The following is an 18,250-nucleotide window of genomic DNA, read 5'->3' as shown; positions in this document are numbered from 1 at the left end:
TATTCATGACATACGCAACGACAAACTGACAACAATCGCCATTGCAGAAGAGAAACTCGGGTGAGCGGGATTCTAATTGAAAAATCACGCTATCTCTCTCTTTCTCTCTCTCTCTCTCTCTCTCTCTCTCTCTCTCTCTCTCTCTCTCTCTCTTTCTCTCTCTGCCAAATTGGATCGCGGATAACGTAGGTGAAACTGTATGTTACACTGTCATTGTGTCTCTCGGAGTGAAAAAAAATGTAGTCTAGCCGGAGATCCACGGATTAACTCTATCTTAAAATAAAGCAAATAAAAAACAAAAAGGAGCAGGAAGTCTTGTTCTCTTCCGAGAGAAAAAGATTTCTACTGATTGTGAGAAATGTGCGTTATATATAAGGTGGTCCAATGCGCTTTGTTTGATTCATAGATTTTTCCCTGATTTTTGTGTGTTGTGTGTGTAAATTATTTTTTTTAAACAATTTCTAACGTTTTAACATCAAATGTCTTATAATCAAGTCTCAAAGATAATTTTTGCTTAAAATTTCATTTTAAAGAAAAGTTAAAGTTTTTTTGTTATTTATAACTCCAACTTAACGCATGTTTATTGAGAAGAAAAATTAACTTCGGATTTGTCCACAAAATATTTTTTGAAGAAGAAAAATGCGATAAGTCCGGAACACCCTGTATAGACAGTTTCAGAACTGTTACTACACCTTTGCACTTATAAGTTCTTCGACCAGTTTAAAACTAATTTTCCCATAAGAAGATAATTGATGAAACTACATCAGAGTTGTTATTTTGTCAAGTTTATTTGTTTCGCGCGACTGTTTATTTCTATACTTTTAAAATAAAATGCTTATCTTTTGATTGTTGAAATTTTTAGAGCCGATCGCTTATTTTAAATCATGCGCTTTAAGACCTGAGAGATGCGGGGCGATTTCATCCCTTCATATGTCTTAAATCTGCAATAAAATAGAGTTCATTGTTCATTGTATGCTCATAAAAACGCGTGCAACGGATTTATCACGCGTCTGAGTTATCTTCCGAAGGTCGTCTATGAAAGTAAAGAAGACGACCTTGTGAATTTGTCAAACGCAGACGTGATTGATTGGGTTAGTAAAACTAGGGCATGTTCAAATTTCAGAGCCATTTGAAATCGCATTGCGATTTTACGTTTTACATTAAAAAGCTGCATCAGATTAATTTATAGTCATCTTTTAGAGTAATCATTAATAACAGAATTTTTCATCGAGAATTCAAAAGATTACAAAAGATATTACAAATAAGATTTTATTATGTTAACAGAAATTGAAAAAGACGCGAATGCGTTAGAATAATTTTTTTATAAATTATACTAATTTAATAAATCGTGATTAAAATTATAAAGATAAATCAGATTTTTATTAAAAAGTTGATCTAATTACATTATTATATTTAATTAATATTTCACATTTAATATATATATATATATATATATATATATATATATATATAGCAAGTTTTTAGCAACGCTATTCCGTTGTTTCAACATTACTCAACTAACCAACCGACGACGCGCCGCGGGCGATGGTGGCGAAAGTAATGGTTCGCTCCAATTTCCCTGAGGCTACACTATGCGTTACACACCCCCGCCTTTAAACAACGCACTACTGCTACTCATTTTCTATAAATATATGTAGGTATAATATACTTAAAGGATGTTAATTCTTAAATTATCAGGTTCATCGTTTTCATGTTCTAAGTGTATCTTATTCACTATACAAACAAGAAATAGACAAATGTGTTTTCTAAAAAAAACTTCACGCCGTTTCTCACTCTTTTTAAAGAAAAAATTAATTATTAAAAAATTAAAAAATTAAAAAATTTAATAAGAGATTCGGAAAAGTAATTTCTTCGCAGTGTCAATATTTCCTTATTTGGCATATGCCATAGTGCGGCGATTTCCTTCGAGCGTTCCGACGTAACGAAGCCGTAAACGTTGCCCGGAGCTTCGCCACAAAATCGGTCGAAAAATCGAACCCATAGATCGAACTGACTCACGCGAAAGGAACAGGTCGTACGAGTCGTCGAACGTATATAGCCTGTTATGACAGAGTTTTGCGCACGAAGACTTGACATAAAAGAAGATTGCGCATAATTTTTTTCTAGAAAAGTACATACGTCTTTTAAGAAATATCGCAATGCTAATGGAACATTAACACTTGTGGAATAAGCATGTTCCATTATATGAAATATTTTTATTAGCCCTCATTATTAGCATAATGCTATTCATAGCAGTATGGATACATACGTTCCATTAAAGTCGCAAAAGATAATTACTATTATATCTTTAACAACACTTCGTTATATCTTTAACAACATGTGAAAGAGAACTGAGATACACAAATATGCTTAGGTAGCATCTTACTAAGCACCTTACCATGCAAATGCATTCAATGCAAATCCAAAAGTGTTAAATTAGATGAAGCTCTTCTTATACATTTCTAGCCGTTTTAAATCATGTCATTTTAACACGATTGAACGTATTAACTTTTAATTTAATACAATTAAACGATGTAGACGTAAGTTAACACATAAAGAAACATGTAAAAAGCGCTTCAGTCTAACGTGTTATTTTTAGACACGTTTATGCGTGTAAAAACAACACACTTGGATTTGCGCAGTGCTGCAGTACTCGAGTACCGGGGAGTACCTGAATACATAAATAATTTAGTATCACGAGTACTCGAGTATTCAAGTAGTTTGTACCGATGACGGAAAGAATTTCGGCGAATTTGCACGCGACTGCATCGGGATCGGGCGTGTCTGGTCCCGTAACCGGACGAAAGAAACCGGGGTGCCCCGGTGTGACGTAATTCTGGAGAAAGCGGACGCGCGTGCGTGGACGTGTGCTCCGCAAAAAGAGCGCGACGGGCCTCTCGTCTCTCCCGCGTGATCCGTCAATTATATGGATTATTATTTCCTACTAGTCTCCGTGTCCGCGGAGACGCGTATAATCGCGCGAGACATATGACCCCCGGGGCGAGCCGCGAAGGATTCCTGCCGGACTTCGTCAATGACGTCGCGTGGCAGGAATCCTCCCGATGCGATAATCTGCCGCGTGCCTCGCTGATTCGTAATCCACCGCGGCGTGATAACTGCCTGTACGGCATTCTGTCGAACGTCGAACGCGCGATTATGCCAATACGGCATTAATATCCACTTAGTTTATGAAAACGGCAGATCAGATTAAATCTCCAGTGTATTTATCGCGAGAGTCTGTTACAAGCGAAATTAGAATTTTAATTATTCTAGATGTCTAAAGCAAGAGACATATAAACAAAGATATAAGATATATATATATATATATATATATATATATATATATATAAGTTCTTTTTGCTTTTCTTTTCTTCCATCTGTGATTTCTTATTATCTTCCGTCCTCAGGTAACCAGCACTTTGACAAAAAAGATCAGAAGCGCGATGCAGGATATGAGGCTCGTGTGATATGAAGAAGATGGTTTCGCATAACGGTGTACTCGCTCGAAGGCCAATAAAATTCACAAAATTGTCGCGCGATTACTTCAACAGCAACGCGGAGAAGAATGACTTCCGGATGGTAAAAGTCGAGGTCGAAGAAATTCATATAGTCACCGGGAAATCCTTTTTATAAATAAGTACTATTTTGCTTCTCTTTACAAAACCCACGTGACGCTAATTAACGGACTCCCGTTGAGCAATCGTTGCGTGCGTGAAACGCATTAAAACTGTTTCAAATACGATTTTACTCGTTCTTGAGTACTAAAATTCAGCATAAATAAAAATAGCCTGATATGGAATCGGAGAGTTTCAAAGCTCAGTTCGCAATTGAAAGTTTAAAAGACAATATGCAATTTTTTCAGCTTTTTATTGTATCGCGTTACCTTCAGACAACAAGCTAAAATAGACGCGATGCTTTGAAACTTGAAATTTTACACATTCTATTCTCGTGCTGCAAAAAGAATGCCGTCGTACTATACGGGAACGTGGGTTTTTGTACGTGTTTTTGTACCATTTGTGGTACAAGGAGCTCCTACAATTCTCTTGCATGGAATTTCAGAGGAATCCATGTCGATGCGAAGCGAAATGAAGCGAAGACGGAATATAGTGTAAACCGTTGTCGTTAATAATAAGTCGCGTTTTCACAACAGGTTGCTTATACCAAGGCGATTCCTCAGACGAAGAAATCGCGAGGTTTGTTCTCGCCGACAGTTGTAAATCGATCGATATCTCCACCGCATCGATAGCAGTCACTTGTCGCGGCAAAAGAACCACGCCCGCGGTTGTAGTTTGTACCCTCGGGCTTCGCCAAACCGCCATAAAGTCGCTTACGTAAACGGAGGCAAAGATATATTGCCCCCCATGAAATACGGTCCTCGCTCGTTTCTGTCCTCTCACGCAGATGTAATTATTATTTATTTATAACTTAAACGTCGTGCGCTTTTTCACTCTCCAATATATGATTTTACAACATATGACTCTCCTCTAAGTTGCGTAAGGTGCGGAGTGCAATAGACGCAGGCTTCATCCCTTTTTTGCTCTTTTATCACAAATAAAACCGCATAAACTTAATAGAAAGAAAATGTAAACAAAAATGCATGCCTTAAATTAGATAAGGCCATAAGGCATGATTTTTTGTTTGCCTTTTCTTCCTTCTCTAATACTGATCAAACCCCCCGTCATGTCCGTGCCTTCCTAAGAACATCCTTCGCAATTCAGGAACAAACATTCGCTCGACGCTCTTTTAATTACGGTTATTTTATATATAATCTTGACCTTACTATATTCTATACTTATTTCTTTCCCAGATAATTTTGGCGTCTGTCGTTGACACAGAGATTTAGGCGCGTTTAAATCACGGGGTTACGAATCTTCTCACGAATCGTGTGATTCAATTGTCCTTTAGATCCGGTAGTGATGATAGAGACCAACTATCACAGACTAGAAAGAATTCACGGCCGGAGGACGGCAGACCACTTACTTAAAAAACTAGTTCAATATAATTACCTTCCTATCGTTATTTTTTATCAAATTCGATTACTTCGGAAAGAGATTTCTTCAGAAAGCCTCCTGCTGCGTGACGAATCACTCTCATTGGATAAGAATGATATGAGAATCATTGAATATATTAAGAATAATTTGCGTGTAAACAAAAAACCTTACGGAATATAATATTGCCGGATAATATTGTACTGCGTTCATTTTTTTTTTTTTTTAATGAATTTCTTGTTACATGTCGGCGTGACGCACCACGCCGGATTTGGCGAAATGCACGAACTCTTTAGTATGAGTGTAGGTACCGCAGAAGTACCCCCGATCTCATGCGCGAATGCATAGAGAGGAACGCACACGCGTCATATTCTGGAGCCGTCAGCGTGCAACGATCGCGCTTTTGTAAAAGGCCTCCGCACGCCTACCAGGACGCAAGTGTGTCTCCTTTTCAAGTGACCGCTGCCTTTTTTACGAGCGACTCGTAATTTTCCGAGAAAGGTACCTTTCCCTCATCGCGCAAAAGCGGGATATACGTGAGCCATTACGATCGCACCAGATCGCCCGCAGCGAATCCGAATTACGTATCGCTTCATTATCACTTCATTGTTTCCCACGTGTGTCGCCGGTTCAGCTTCTTGCTCTCGCAAAACGATTGTACGTCGCAGAGAAGGTTTGCAATACGTTGCAAAACGGTCAAATCATGTTTAAGATTGTTGCAAAAAAAATACAATGCAATTTTTATCATAAATTACGATCTATTAAAGACATACCTATACCGATAATATATTACCAAATTTATAAAAATCTTTTCCTTGTGGCAACGGTTAAAAATAGATCTTTCAGGAAAAATAATCGATCCGCTTGGTAATTCGCGATGAATAAATTAGTCACGGATGATTATTGAAATGAGATAGCTGCTTTTCCGATTATGTAAACCCTTTAATTCACAATGTTATAAATCATTTACATCCGGACTTTATACGTTAAGCTTCTACTTAATTCTAAGTTATATATGAAAAATAAGATGTCTCGTTCTTCGCTGGTCCCGAAGATTTATTTGCAAAAAGGTCTTCATTTCCCGTCGTCGCATAAAAAATTATTAATATCTACACATTTCTTTCTGATTTTTATTTAGCAGGAATATTTGATGGATATAAATAAATTTTATGCGCGATTAGAAACAAAACATTTTTTACAAATAAAATTCTATATGCAACCAATGAGCGATGAGTAGCAATAAACATTTTATTTATTTGTCATGTAATTTTAAGTGGACTTTTTTTATATAGATAATATAATCTTTTTACTGCAAAAAGATTTAAGGTATTCTAAATCTTTCTCTTTTCTTATTGCGCGAGTCAAGGCGAATACTCTTAGACTCGAAGAAATAAAGTGTGGAAAATGTGATCAACAACATAGATAACAATGAAAGCATTAAAGCAGAAGCGCGTTGTTACAGCGTCGAGTGTGTCTCTCTCTCTCTCTCTCTCTCTCTCTTTCTCTCTTTGAATTAAAGTAATTTATTATCTTTATCGTAATAATGCCTTTGTAATAGTAGCTTCGCTCACTGACAACAATGACGCAATACGCAGAAACGGCATATCGGCAAATCAGGCTTATTGTTGATTCATTCGGTGGTCCTTTCGATTTCGTTCGCCGACCTGGACTTCAGATCATACATCAGTTTCAAAATCAACTGACATTCGATCTTCTTTGTTACAAGTTTTTCAGATGATGCCATGCGAAACTATTAAATGACAATTTTCTTAAAGATAAACAGTATACATTGAATGGGCTTCTGGGCAAAAAGATAGCCTTGAAAAAGGTCTTATTAAGTATCTCATTAAGTCGTATTAAGAATCTTTCTACTCCAATATATAAGAAAATTATAAAAAAATTCGCTCTATAGCCCTGGAATGTCAGACTTTATTTGCAGGCTGTTTTCTCTTCAAAGGGATCAAATACCGATAAAAATAAAAGTTCGTGGAAGTTTTAGCGTTTCCATACGACGGCGATGATTCAATGATGCAACCGTCTGGATTTAAGAGGAATTTATCATCGATTAGCATACGTCAGTGCTAATATAGCAACACGGATACCAAGCCGCTGGACGACTCTCGTGTTACATTGGGAGAACGGAGTTGTATTACGCACGGTGGTAGTTCCATCCGAACGACCGCGGCGCGCGTTTCTGATAATCGCTGAGTGCGATCCTCCGACGCGATCACCTGATGCGCTCGATTTATCGAAACTTGACGCCCACCGAGACCGCGCTGGCCGGTATTCGGTTACGAGAATCAATCTTATCGCGCGAAGCGTTCCTCCCACGATGCCTCGACGACAGCTCGTTACGAGACGAATTGAGTGGCTAATTGCTACCAACTGTCTGTCCATAACCGTCCGCGATCCGCGATTTCTAATAGTTAGCCGCTTAATTTGCCCGACAAAAGAAAAAGAAGAAAGACGCTTCGCGCGCGCACTCGCGCGGTGTGCGTGCGTTACCTTATTTCGCGACGTGCATCGTTACGCGTAACGCGGAAAGTGTCCCGATCTGGGACACAGTCCGGGTACCCCACCCGCGATCCGGCGATCCATCGATCCCGATGGCCTCCGGCCTCTCTCCCTCTTTTTTCGCCTCACCATACGGCCTGTACTCTCGCGGTGCCTTCCCTTTCGGTCTTTGGTCCTCGCAGCCATCCGCGCGATCGAGACTGACAGGGTTTACTAAGAGAGCACACGTCCTCCAGATACGTCAGTGTAAAACGCGCGCTCGAACTCGAAGGGTCATAGGATTTCTCCACTTTTACGGAGAGGGTGCGAAAGAGAAAGAAAGAGAAGATTAACTCGTTAACTCATGCGGGATGCCGATATGCGACGTTCAATAGTTCGAGTGTGATCTCCTGCGTCTTCAGCATCGACCCCGGCTGTGATCCGTCGCGATTTCGGTGTTCCTGATCGGGGGTCCCTGTGGAAAACGCAATGTGGAGTCGTGGTGTTCTCTTAGTATCGTTCGCGCTCATAGCGCTCGGAGCAGCGAGTAAGTGTGATTCTTGAAAACCATTTTTTTTTTAATTTTATTTTTGAAATTCAGAATTAAAGCAATTCTTCTCAATATATCTTCAAGTATTTTAAAGAAAAAATGTTTTCTGTTTTTTTTTTTCATTGCTTATATCTTATATTAAGAGAGATTATAAAATAATTTTAATAATACATTTTTGCGTTTTGACAATTTATATATTAACAATTTAATTAACATTTTTAAATAAAAATTAAATCATATATTTTTAAATAGAAATTAAAAATATCTATTAATTAATGTAATAAAATTAAACTATTAATCCATGCTAGTAATCTATTCATTAGTTTATTTTAGAATAATGTTAAATTATATATTATATAAAATAAATGTTATTGTTTCTCATCGCTTAAAAAATTTTCTGTCTAGTCTTATACTTACAAAAAGCTTTTATTTTTAATTGTATATAAAAATTGTTTATATCTAGATGCTTCTGTTAAGCAGAATTTAACTAGAAAAGTTAATTGAATATAAATCAAAATCGCGTCGCGTAAAAGAGTCACGGTGCGGTCTCGCTTCGCGTGTACTTGACGCGTTACACGTTACACTACCGTGTCTCTTGATAATTGGATATAAATCATTTCTATGCAACGAAAATTAAAAACTTGTTGCAAATAAATCTTCGGAACAAATGAAGAACAAAACGTTTTATTTTTCATATCATTTCGATTATATACATTTGCAAATAAATCTTCACAGAAATCAATAAACGTCGAAATGTCTTTCTTTAATAATGTAATTTTATATAATTTTAAAGAATACATTTGTCGATATTAAAAAAAAAATAGATTCTTGATTACGTTGCGTACAATTTCCGTAAAGTGAAAATTGAATGGTATTATACATTCAAAGAATTAAATAGCACGCATCGACGAAATGTGAACGAATGCGACGCGAAAAGCGATCTTCTGCCGATTGCATTACACAGCGCGTATCGGATACGCCGCGTCCTTTAAGATTGAATTACGCCACGTGCAACTGAAGCGACCATCCGCAAGGACGATACCATTTATATATCGTATGCATTCGCGTGCGTTCGAAATTCAGAAACCGCTTTAACGGGATCACATGTCGGTGATACGAAGATTTTGTGTCTCTCGTACTTCCGAGCCCGACATAAGTCGGATTAACATAAATCGGTCGTACAAATAAAATGGAGTGCGCGTGCTCCGATTTATCAAAATTAATGCCTGAGTTATCAAAACTAATTAAAATGTACGGTACGCTTTTGCTTTCAAACAAATCTTTTTGCGTCCGTCTTCAGTGAGAGATAACTCGTTTCGCTTTTCCCCGTTTGATTCAACGAATGCGCGAGTCCGGCGCACGTGGCGTAAATGACATTTGTAATATTTACATGTGAGAAATAGCGTTTATGCAAAGAATTCGCAAGCATCGCGCAATCCGTACGCAACTTTATACGCTCAATCATACGCGCGATAATTGCACGGTTATTATTTTAATGTATCCGGGACTGTCTATTATATTAATAAGACACGTGTAATCCGCTTTTTAATCTCCCGTGGATCATCTTCTCCGAGTTGCTTCTTTCTTTTTTAGAGAGTGGATATAGCGAACTCGCGTGACTATGCAAAAAAACTGGCATAATCACGATCACAATAACGCACTGTGACCGATGATGTCAACCGTTGAAACTTCCGCTTCTCTGGCTCTCTTCAACCAAACGCACTTCTTACACAGCAAAGTGAAATCGATAACGCGTACTTTTTAATCTGTTGCAGAATGTCCGAAGAGGAAAACGTCGCCCGTCAGAGAAATTCTCTGCTATACTTCCACCTTCGACGCGCAGCTTTTAGCCGGCTCCGTGTGCAGCTGTACCACATTGGTGCATCAAAATCATGACGTGCGGAATCTCTCGGTTTCCGGTAAGCGCAACAGCAAGGGAAGCATCGTAACTCTATAACTCGGCCATTCAAGCCATTACGAAATTGCGCATCGCCATTAGAAGTATAAGATTCAACGAGACAGTTTGTGATAGAAGTGACAAGATTAGCATTATCGAATATCAATGATCGAGACAGGAATATGATTGACACAGATTTGAACGGAATTTTCGACAAATTGGAGTTAAACTTATCCCAAAGTGGATTATTAATTACGAGTAAAATGGTGTTCCAGATATCTCCGACTTGCGAAAGTCCTTGAAAGAGATGCATCCTTCTCTTCAATTTGTAATTTCTATATACGACCCCGCGATGACGCTCAGAAACTCCGCCATGGTACGGCAGGAAGCTATCGCTCGGATTATTGCCGTTATGAAAGAGGTATGGTATTTTCTATTGTCATCTTGAAGCAAGATCTTATCTCCCGAGAAGATAAGATGACTTGAGAATTGAACAATTACAGTACAAGTGGATATATATTTCAATATACAAATAATGAATAATTAAGTAGCTGAAGAAATGTTAGTTAAGACAAACTCGTAAAACAAAATTATGTAAATGCAAATGTTAAATCGCGAAGGTATTAAGTTTTTCCTCACTGTTCAAGGTGGACGGCGTGGAGATGAACGTGACGGCGGGTTCGAGAGAGCGCCTTTATAATTTTGTCAAGAGTCTGAAAGACGAGATGATCCGCAAATCTTACGACAAGAGGATTTTCCTAGCTTTGCCCAGTAGATCGGGGGATTTAGCCAAGCAGTTTGATATTAAGGAACTCATAAAGTAAATATCGTTCCCGACTGACGTGACGTATTATTACCCGCTCTCTGATGAAACGTTCGATAAATTCTTTATTCCGTTCTTTTTTTTTATCTATAATTCTTTCTTTTTCTTAATTAGGTACATCGATCTGTTTACGCTGCCAACGGATTATATGACGGACGAAGACGGAGCTTTCGTCACCTTTCACCCCTCGCGTCTGATGGGACTTTTCGACATGCTGAACACAGACAGCTTGGTAGACTTGATAAGTGGATTAGGAGTACCCAAGCAGAAGATCTTGATGACCTTGCCGGCCAGTGCGTACAAATTCACTTTGAAGAACGAAGACGAGAACGCCCCGAGATCGGAAACCACGGAGAAGGAGCCTGTGCCGATCGATCGTAAACAGGTGTGCGACGGGTGTTTTCTCGAATTGAATCCGCTTACGATTTCAGCAGTTTAGCCGAAAGCGGGCGCGTGTGTCCGCTAAATATCGCGTGTCTATCCGCAAACTAACCGATCCTTATCGTAGCTCTGCGAAGCCATAAACAGCGGGGAATGGACCGTGGAACGAGATGAGGATCTCACGGCGCCGTACGCGTTTCAAAACAAAACGTGGATCGCTTTCGAAGATAAGATTTCGGTCGGAATAAAGGTGCGTACACACACGGATTTTCACTCTATGTAAAGAAAATTCGAAATTAAATGGAACAAACGTTCTGCGTTTATTTAGCTTTTGTCGAAGCAACGATGTTTTATTTTCTGTACGACAGAAAAATCAGTTGCGATTAAATAGAACGTCTTTTAGAGCGTTTATTTAGTTTTCATCGAAGCAAGCGACGTTTTTAGTCTGTACGACAGAATTGATTTCAGGGGAAGTACGCGTTGCTGCGGGACTTGGCGGGATTGGCGGTGCGAGATATAGAGAACGACGTGGAGACCGAGTGCGAAGAACCACTCGCGCAAGAAATTCACCATTCCTTCACGGAGTTCAAGAGAAAATCGAGACAAGCCGTGCTTAACGCGCTGGAAGATGAGCTTCATGTATGTAAGATTGTTTTTATTAAGTTACTTTTTCCATATTTACGATAATTCGTCGGAAATTTCAGCAAATGCAATTTTCGTACCCAAACCATGCGAAAACGTCCAACTTCCGTGTCGTTCGTGTAGTAGACACCGAGGGGCACATTAGAGCCGTGCGCGAAAGCACGCAAACCGAGTTCGTTTGCAGACGGCAAGGCTACTTCGTCCATCCAAAGAGTTGCAATAGGTAATTATACATAGCTAACAGCAGTAATGACCATTTAAGCTGATTAAGCCAGAAGAATCACAATTATAAACTCGGATACACAATAAGTAACTTGTTTTACAGATTCTATCGTTGCGTAAAATTCAATCAAGCGATAGAAGACTATTCCGTCTTCGAATTCGACTGTCCAGCCGGACTGTCGTTCGACGAGCGCACGGAGGTCTGCGTCTGGCCGGGCTCCTTGCCCGAGGGCTCGCCGTGTCCTGGTAGCAGCGAGATTGCGCCTGTCGCACCGAAGAGATTCGAGTGCTCTCAAGCCGGCTATTACGCGAATCCACAAAATTGCCGCTGGTTCTTCGCCTGCATGGATTTAGGTGCGCGACAATTCTTGCGTAATGAATTATTCATATATGCATTCATACACAGACCTTATGCATTATATTCATTGAAAAGAACGTTATAATTACAGAACATGTCGCATTATCTAATCCTTGCAATATCCATATATTTATTTCATCCATTCTATTCAAATTCATTAAACAAAATGTACGATATAAATTTTATTGGTATTGACAGGTGGACCGGAATTAATGGCGTTCGAGTTCCGCTGTCCGTACGGCTTGGTATTCGACGAGCAGAAGCTGGTGTGCGAGTGGCCTTGGCTGGTCCCAGCTTGCTCGGAATCCGGGTCAGGCTACAGCAGAACGGAATACAACTATGGAGGATATACCGCAGGATCCTCCACTCGCGGTGGAGTAGGTGGTTACGTCACCAGCGGTTCACCGGGATACTCCGTCACGGCGGGAAGAGATTACTCCAACGTGGACTATTCTAGAACGACCGGTGCCGGTATCCACGGAACAAACTACTTCGGGTCCACCGCGGGAGATGTCGATAGACGTCCTGGTATCTCGATTTCCGGCGCTGGAACAGTTCCCGGACATGTAGGATCGTCCGGCCAAGCCGGTGTCGATTATTCTAAATCCACCCCATATGGAGGCGCGGTATCTTCTGTTCCGACGTACAGCGGATCACCCGGTATACAGATCGGTTCGGTACCATCTGGTACGATCGTCGTGGGAGAAGGTAACACGAGATATTCTACATCGAGCGGTAAAATTGGCGATACTGGATATACCGTATCTGGTCAAGATGGTGCTGGATACTCCGTATCTGGTGGATTTAATACTGGATTTGGAAATACGGGATCATTGGGAGGAGTTACTGCAGGAGGTTTTTCCGGATCTACAGCGGGAGAATATTCCGAAACTGCTAGTGGAAGTCACCTGACGCAGCAAGGTGTAACTTATTCGGAAAGACCTATCTCGAGCTATCCTAGTTCGGGAGGCTATACAGGAAATACGGGAGCATTGGGAGAAGTTACTGCAGGAGGTTTTTCCGGATCTACAACGGGAGAATATTCCGGAACTGCTACTGGAAGTCATTTGACGCAGCAAGGTGTAACTTATTCGGGAAGACCTATTTCAAACTATCCTGGTTCGGTAGCGGGAGGCTATACAGGAAGTACGACTAATCCGATAATAGATACAAGTTATTCTAGAATTCCGGGAGGAGCTCCAGGAGGATCCATTGATATCCAAGTAGGATCTACTAGTCCTAAATATGTCGAATCGACGAATATATACGCAGGCTCTAGCACGCTTAATGCCGATGGTTATTCGGCTTCCACCGGTATTTATTCGGGAGCACCTGGACGTCAGCCATCGTTCGGCCAAACTGGCCCATCATTTGGATCTGTATCTTATCACGGCGCTAGTGGCAATGTTGAAATCACAGGATCGACTGATAGAGAATACGCGGGATCAACTACAATAGGGTACGGAAAATCGACTGGCGCAGGATACTCCAAAGCTACGGGCGGCATCAGCTCTACCGAAAGTAACATTAATCTGTCTGGTTCTGGGATAGAATCAAATCTGTACGGCACAACGAGTTTAGGTCGTGATCCAGGAACCGATTTCATTAGCGGTGTTTCAAAACCCGAACTGGAAACCTCAGGATTTTCACAGCCTACAGGGCACGTGAGCATTACTCCTAGACCAACAGGCGCATCTTCGACAGGCTATAAATACAACAGTGAGGAAGGATACACGATTCCTGTATTCATACTGCACGGAGAACCGATTTATCCTTCGATTGGAACAACAGGAGCCGGAGTGAGAGGTCACGCCTCGACTGGAACGAGCGGAGTCGGTTTAACAGGCGGCTACGGGAGACCTGATTTCGCGAAACCTAGCTTGAACATCAGTATTTACGGCAATGAGATTCCTACCGGCTACGACGTTCAGAGAGGCTCTACTGGTGCGATTCAAACTGGGAGTAGCGTGGACGGAAATATTATTACCAGTGACTCTTTCTCGGGGACCGTATTCAGTCACGGGAACGTTCCTGGAGCGGTATCAACCCCTGCCATTAGCCAGGGCACTGTCCTAACCGGAGGAGTCCAATCTGGCTATGTCGCCACCTCTTCCGGAACACCGGGCTATGCGATCAGCGATGGAGTGAAAACCGTAGATCGCGGATCAGCCAGTCCGGGAACTTTAATATACGGGACACCGAGTCCTGCGATTTCAATAAGCGGTCCTTCGACAGCCGGTGTCCTTTTCAAAGGTGACTCCACCCCAGGCGTCGCTATCTCCGGACAAACCGCTCCTGGAGTATCTATAGGAGGTTCCATTCAACCGGGTTCGACCATCGAGAGCTCGACTCATAAAACGTACGAGTCACAATCAACTTATCACGGCATCAGCGGCCCTGCTAGCGGTTCCATTACCTATTCGAGTAGCACTCCAATACCTACGGCTCCTCAGGGTTACAGAACCGATAAAGGACGCGGTACATTCAACGTCGCTTACGACACTAGCAAGTATACAGAAAACGACATTCCGGACTACAGGCCAACCAGCTCCATTCGTCCCGACTCAATCGTTCCTGATAGAAAAGAAGGTACTGCTGGTGTTTCTGGTTCTACTTTCGGAGGCTCGACTACCGTTGCTCCGGGATATTCCTCGAGTAAATCCATTTTCACTCCAAGTGGATTCACGAAGACTGGTCCAACCAGAACGGGTATAACCACCGCTGTTCTCGGCGGTGGCGGTAGCTTCTCGGTAAGCACAGGTGATCGTCGGCCTACTTATAGTCCCGATAATATCAGCGAAAAAGCATTCGAGGGGAACGTCGCTGGGTATACCAGAACATCGTCCACTGACCGTTTGTCCGTCACCTTGACTCCACCTGGCTACTCCTCGACAGCCGCACCAGGTGGTCGCTTCACCATACAACCAGTTACTTCCGGTTATTCGTATCCCAAGCCGACTGTTCAACTCGGAACTAGCGGCGCCACGTTCTCCTCAACGCCGATTGTACCAATTGGAAATAATTTACCGGTTACGACATCGACGCCGTTCTTCAGCCGCTTACCAACGTCAACGGCCAGACCCGTAATTTACACCACTGAACAGCCAGAGATTTACAGTACGACTCTTTTCGAATCGAAGAAGATTCCGGTAGCTGTATCGACTGTCAGACCTTTCGACACCGGTTACAAGACGGTAACTTCCTCGACGGCCATTCCGGTGTCCGTGTCAACTGATAACCGGTTCACCCAACGAACGGGCGGTTCGCAAACTGCATCGGTATCCACGTCTAGTTACGATTATGGAGTGCCTTTCCAAAGGACCGATTCAAGCGGCCCGACAGGTTTTAGCCCGTCGTTGGGATACCTTCCGGCAAAGTCGACTGAGTCCGGCGTAATTTCGTCCACCACGAAGTACGAGGGATCTACGGTAACGTCGCGACCAGAGTTCATCGGGGTAACATACAAGAAACCTTCATCGGTCCCCGACGTTTCGTACGGAGGTCCTTCCACGTTCCAGTCGCCCACCACGTTCAGGCCCTCCAGCTACCCCGGCCAAGGATTTTCAAACACTCCATCTTCTCTACAGACAACCCCTAGCGGCGGCTCCCCGACAAACCTGGATATTTCAAGGAATAAGATCGACAAGTTAATTACAAACTATGACAGGGGCACCGTTAAATACACGCCAACTAAATACGACACCTATACGAGCTCAGGATTCGGCAGTGGTTTCGCTGTCACAACGCCAAGCGGTGTCCGTCCCTTGACATATGGAGCTCCTTTCTCATATGAAGTTACCACAAAATCGCCCGAAGGCAAAGGCAAGGTCATTATCAAGTGGAGCGATCTTCATCCACTTCTTCTGGGTAAACTCGGAGCAGAGTGCACGTGCAAGGGTGATCCCTTCGCCAATATTCGCGGCCCAGCAAGAAAGCTGATCGAGTCTTCCAAGGGCAAGGTAGATCTGTCCAACTACGACTCTTCTGAGATTTACGTCGATCTTGGAGACGGCTCTACTGAAGAGGACGACTATTCTACCAATTACGATAATTTCCCAGCGCAACCCTTTAAAATTAGTCCACACGAAACGACGAGCGTCTCGACCAATCTGCCGTCGTCCTCTTACTTACCTGCGACAGGTACTGGAATATCGGCGAGGAGCAACGAGCTCCGTTCGGGTCGTCGAATGGGCAAGAAATTGGAGTACGAAGTGCAAGAAGAGAACGAAGAAGAAGAAGAAGAAAAAGAAAAATATTATAACGACGATCCTGACCAAGTAATTAACGGTGCCACCGATTGCGCCAGGCCAGGCCTCTTCAGACACCCCGGCCTCTGTAATAAGTTCTACGCTTGCCACTGGGACCAGTGGAAGAAGAAATTTACCCTTCACATCTTTAATTGTCCGGTTCATTTAACGTTCGATTCAAGCGCGGGCGCGTGCAACTGGCCCAGCAAGGGACCAGCTTGCCAAGCCAATAACTTATTAGTGTAAATGCGTCATTAGGCTTTTATCATCGGTCGATTAGCGGTCTTCTTTATATCCTCGTGGCGTCTCTTCGAAAATTCTTTTGTACATAATAAATAGAAGAAGTCAAGGTCCAATTGTACATTTTGAAATCATTTTTTAGATCGGTCACTTCGGAAGATCAATTTGCTATTACACAATGGAACGTTGCGGAGTGCAGTGGTATGTTATTAAATAAACGAGCGATTGTTACTTTCACGCGGATTGGTCTCCCGGCCTTGGATTTCTTTCGGGATTTATCTTGACACCCAGATCCCCGAACGTTTGCATTGAATAGCGTCGATAAATATCTCGTTGAAGTGAATCTTCTAGCGTCGGAGAGTGGAGTCGTGGGAAGATGGAAACTTGTTGAGACGTTAAGAAGAAGGCCGAGAATCCAAGGCGATCGAGGTACTACAGGAAAGCGCCATCAGAGTGAAAGTAGTCCGTGCTCGTCGATCCAAATCGCGAAAAACCGCTGGAGATATCAATGTATATAACTCATATTTCTATATTCTAAATTTATGTGAAAGATATCGAATGAGTCGCTTAAGAAAAATCCATCCGCTCATCTCGATATCCTAATAAAAATAATAATATATTAGCGGTATGTTTTTCTCTGATAAAATTAACAACGTGCGAAGAAAGTCGAAGGACATGAATATATATATAATGACGTTTGTTCTTCGTTTTTAAATGTCATTCATCTTATGGAAATTTTGTGTTCAAGAATTATATTGTACATGTAACAAGTATTTCCTACTACGGGTGGTCCATTGCCTTTCCCTGGCGTAACGATATCGATAACGCGTGCTGCGCGATATTCTTCCTGATCGAGTTTTGCGCTTTCCTTTCCGGGTGCCCACAACTTCCTGGCATTCCTCAGATAATTGTTCAAAAGTTACTTATTATATACTACACACGCACGCTTGCCCCTTGAGTTTTCCGTTCCTATTTTATCTTTCGTATTTTCGCAAAATATAATTTATTCGTCGCTTATTAAGAAAACATAGCGATAATGTCAACGTCTGCTCTTTCTACGGTTCTGACAGCGCTTTAATTATATCGTGCCGAGCACTTGTCGAGCGATTAATTGAGTACTGTTATAATCTTAATAAAAAATAAATTGCGTGATCAAGATGCATCCTAATTATTTATTAGCCAACTAACCTTTATCCTTCTATTGCAATTTCAGTAAAAATATTAGAAACTATTAATGTATAATATCAGAAAATTGATTTAATTAGAATTAGAATAATTTACTTACATTTAAAAAATATTAGAAAATATATTAGAAACGTAGCAAATTTTGAAAAAATTATTTTAAAAATATATGTCATATATTCCTTTTTTATAAAAGATTATATTACGTGTTTGTACCTCTTTACTTA

General features: G+C 41.4%; 2 protein-coding genes across 2 annotated transcripts in view; one reads left to right on the top strand and one right to left on the bottom strand.

The window, feature by feature from the left end:
- The window catches only part of LOC143897825 (uncharacterized), a 187,040-nt gene that overhangs the window by 138,450 nt on the left and 30,340 nt on the right, over nt 1-18,250 (bottom strand). The window lies entirely within an intron of this gene.
- Nucleotides 7,154-17,999, top strand: LOC143897723 (uncharacterized). Its single transcript, XM_077406572.1, has 11 exons — nt 7,154-7,271; nt 7,739-8,028; nt 9,807-9,950; nt 10,204-10,349; nt 10,576-10,748; nt 10,866-11,136; nt 11,260-11,382; nt 11,601-11,771; nt 11,837-11,997; nt 12,100-12,350; nt 12,553-17,999. Exons 2-11 carry the CDS (start codon nt 7,971-7,973, stop codon nt 16,845-16,847), a joined length of 5,793 nt encoding a protein of 1,930 aa, XP_077262698.1. The 5' UTR covers nt 7,154-7,271; nt 7,739-7,970; the 3' UTR covers nt 16,848-17,999.

The sequence above is a fragment of the Temnothorax americanus genome, unplaced genomic scaffold (assembly GCF_048541705.1).
Source record: "Temnothorax americanus isolate GAGA-0224 unplaced genomic scaffold, ASM4854170v1 Scaffold21, whole genome shotgun sequence".
NCBI classification, from domain to species: Eukaryota; Metazoa; Arthropoda; class Insecta; order Hymenoptera; family Formicidae; genus Temnothorax; species Temnothorax americanus.
Note: the sequence above shows the minus strand (reverse complement) of the source record. Positions and strands in the feature narration are given on the sequence as shown.

Bases quoted from the DNA above. Each gene is read 5' to 3' on its own strand.
- LOC143897723 (XM_077406572.1), top strand. From the start codon at position 7,971: ATGTGGAGTCGTGGTGTTCTCTTAGTATCGTTCGCGCTCATAGCGCTC. The intron at 10,749-10,865 runs GTAAATATCGTT...TTTCTTAATTAG, and splicing joins GATATTAAGGAACTCATAAA to GTACATCGATCTGTTTACGC. The intron at 11,137-11,259 runs GTGTGCGACGGG...TCCTTATCGTAG, and splicing joins TGCCGATCGATCGTAAACAG to CTCTGCGAAGCCATAAACAG.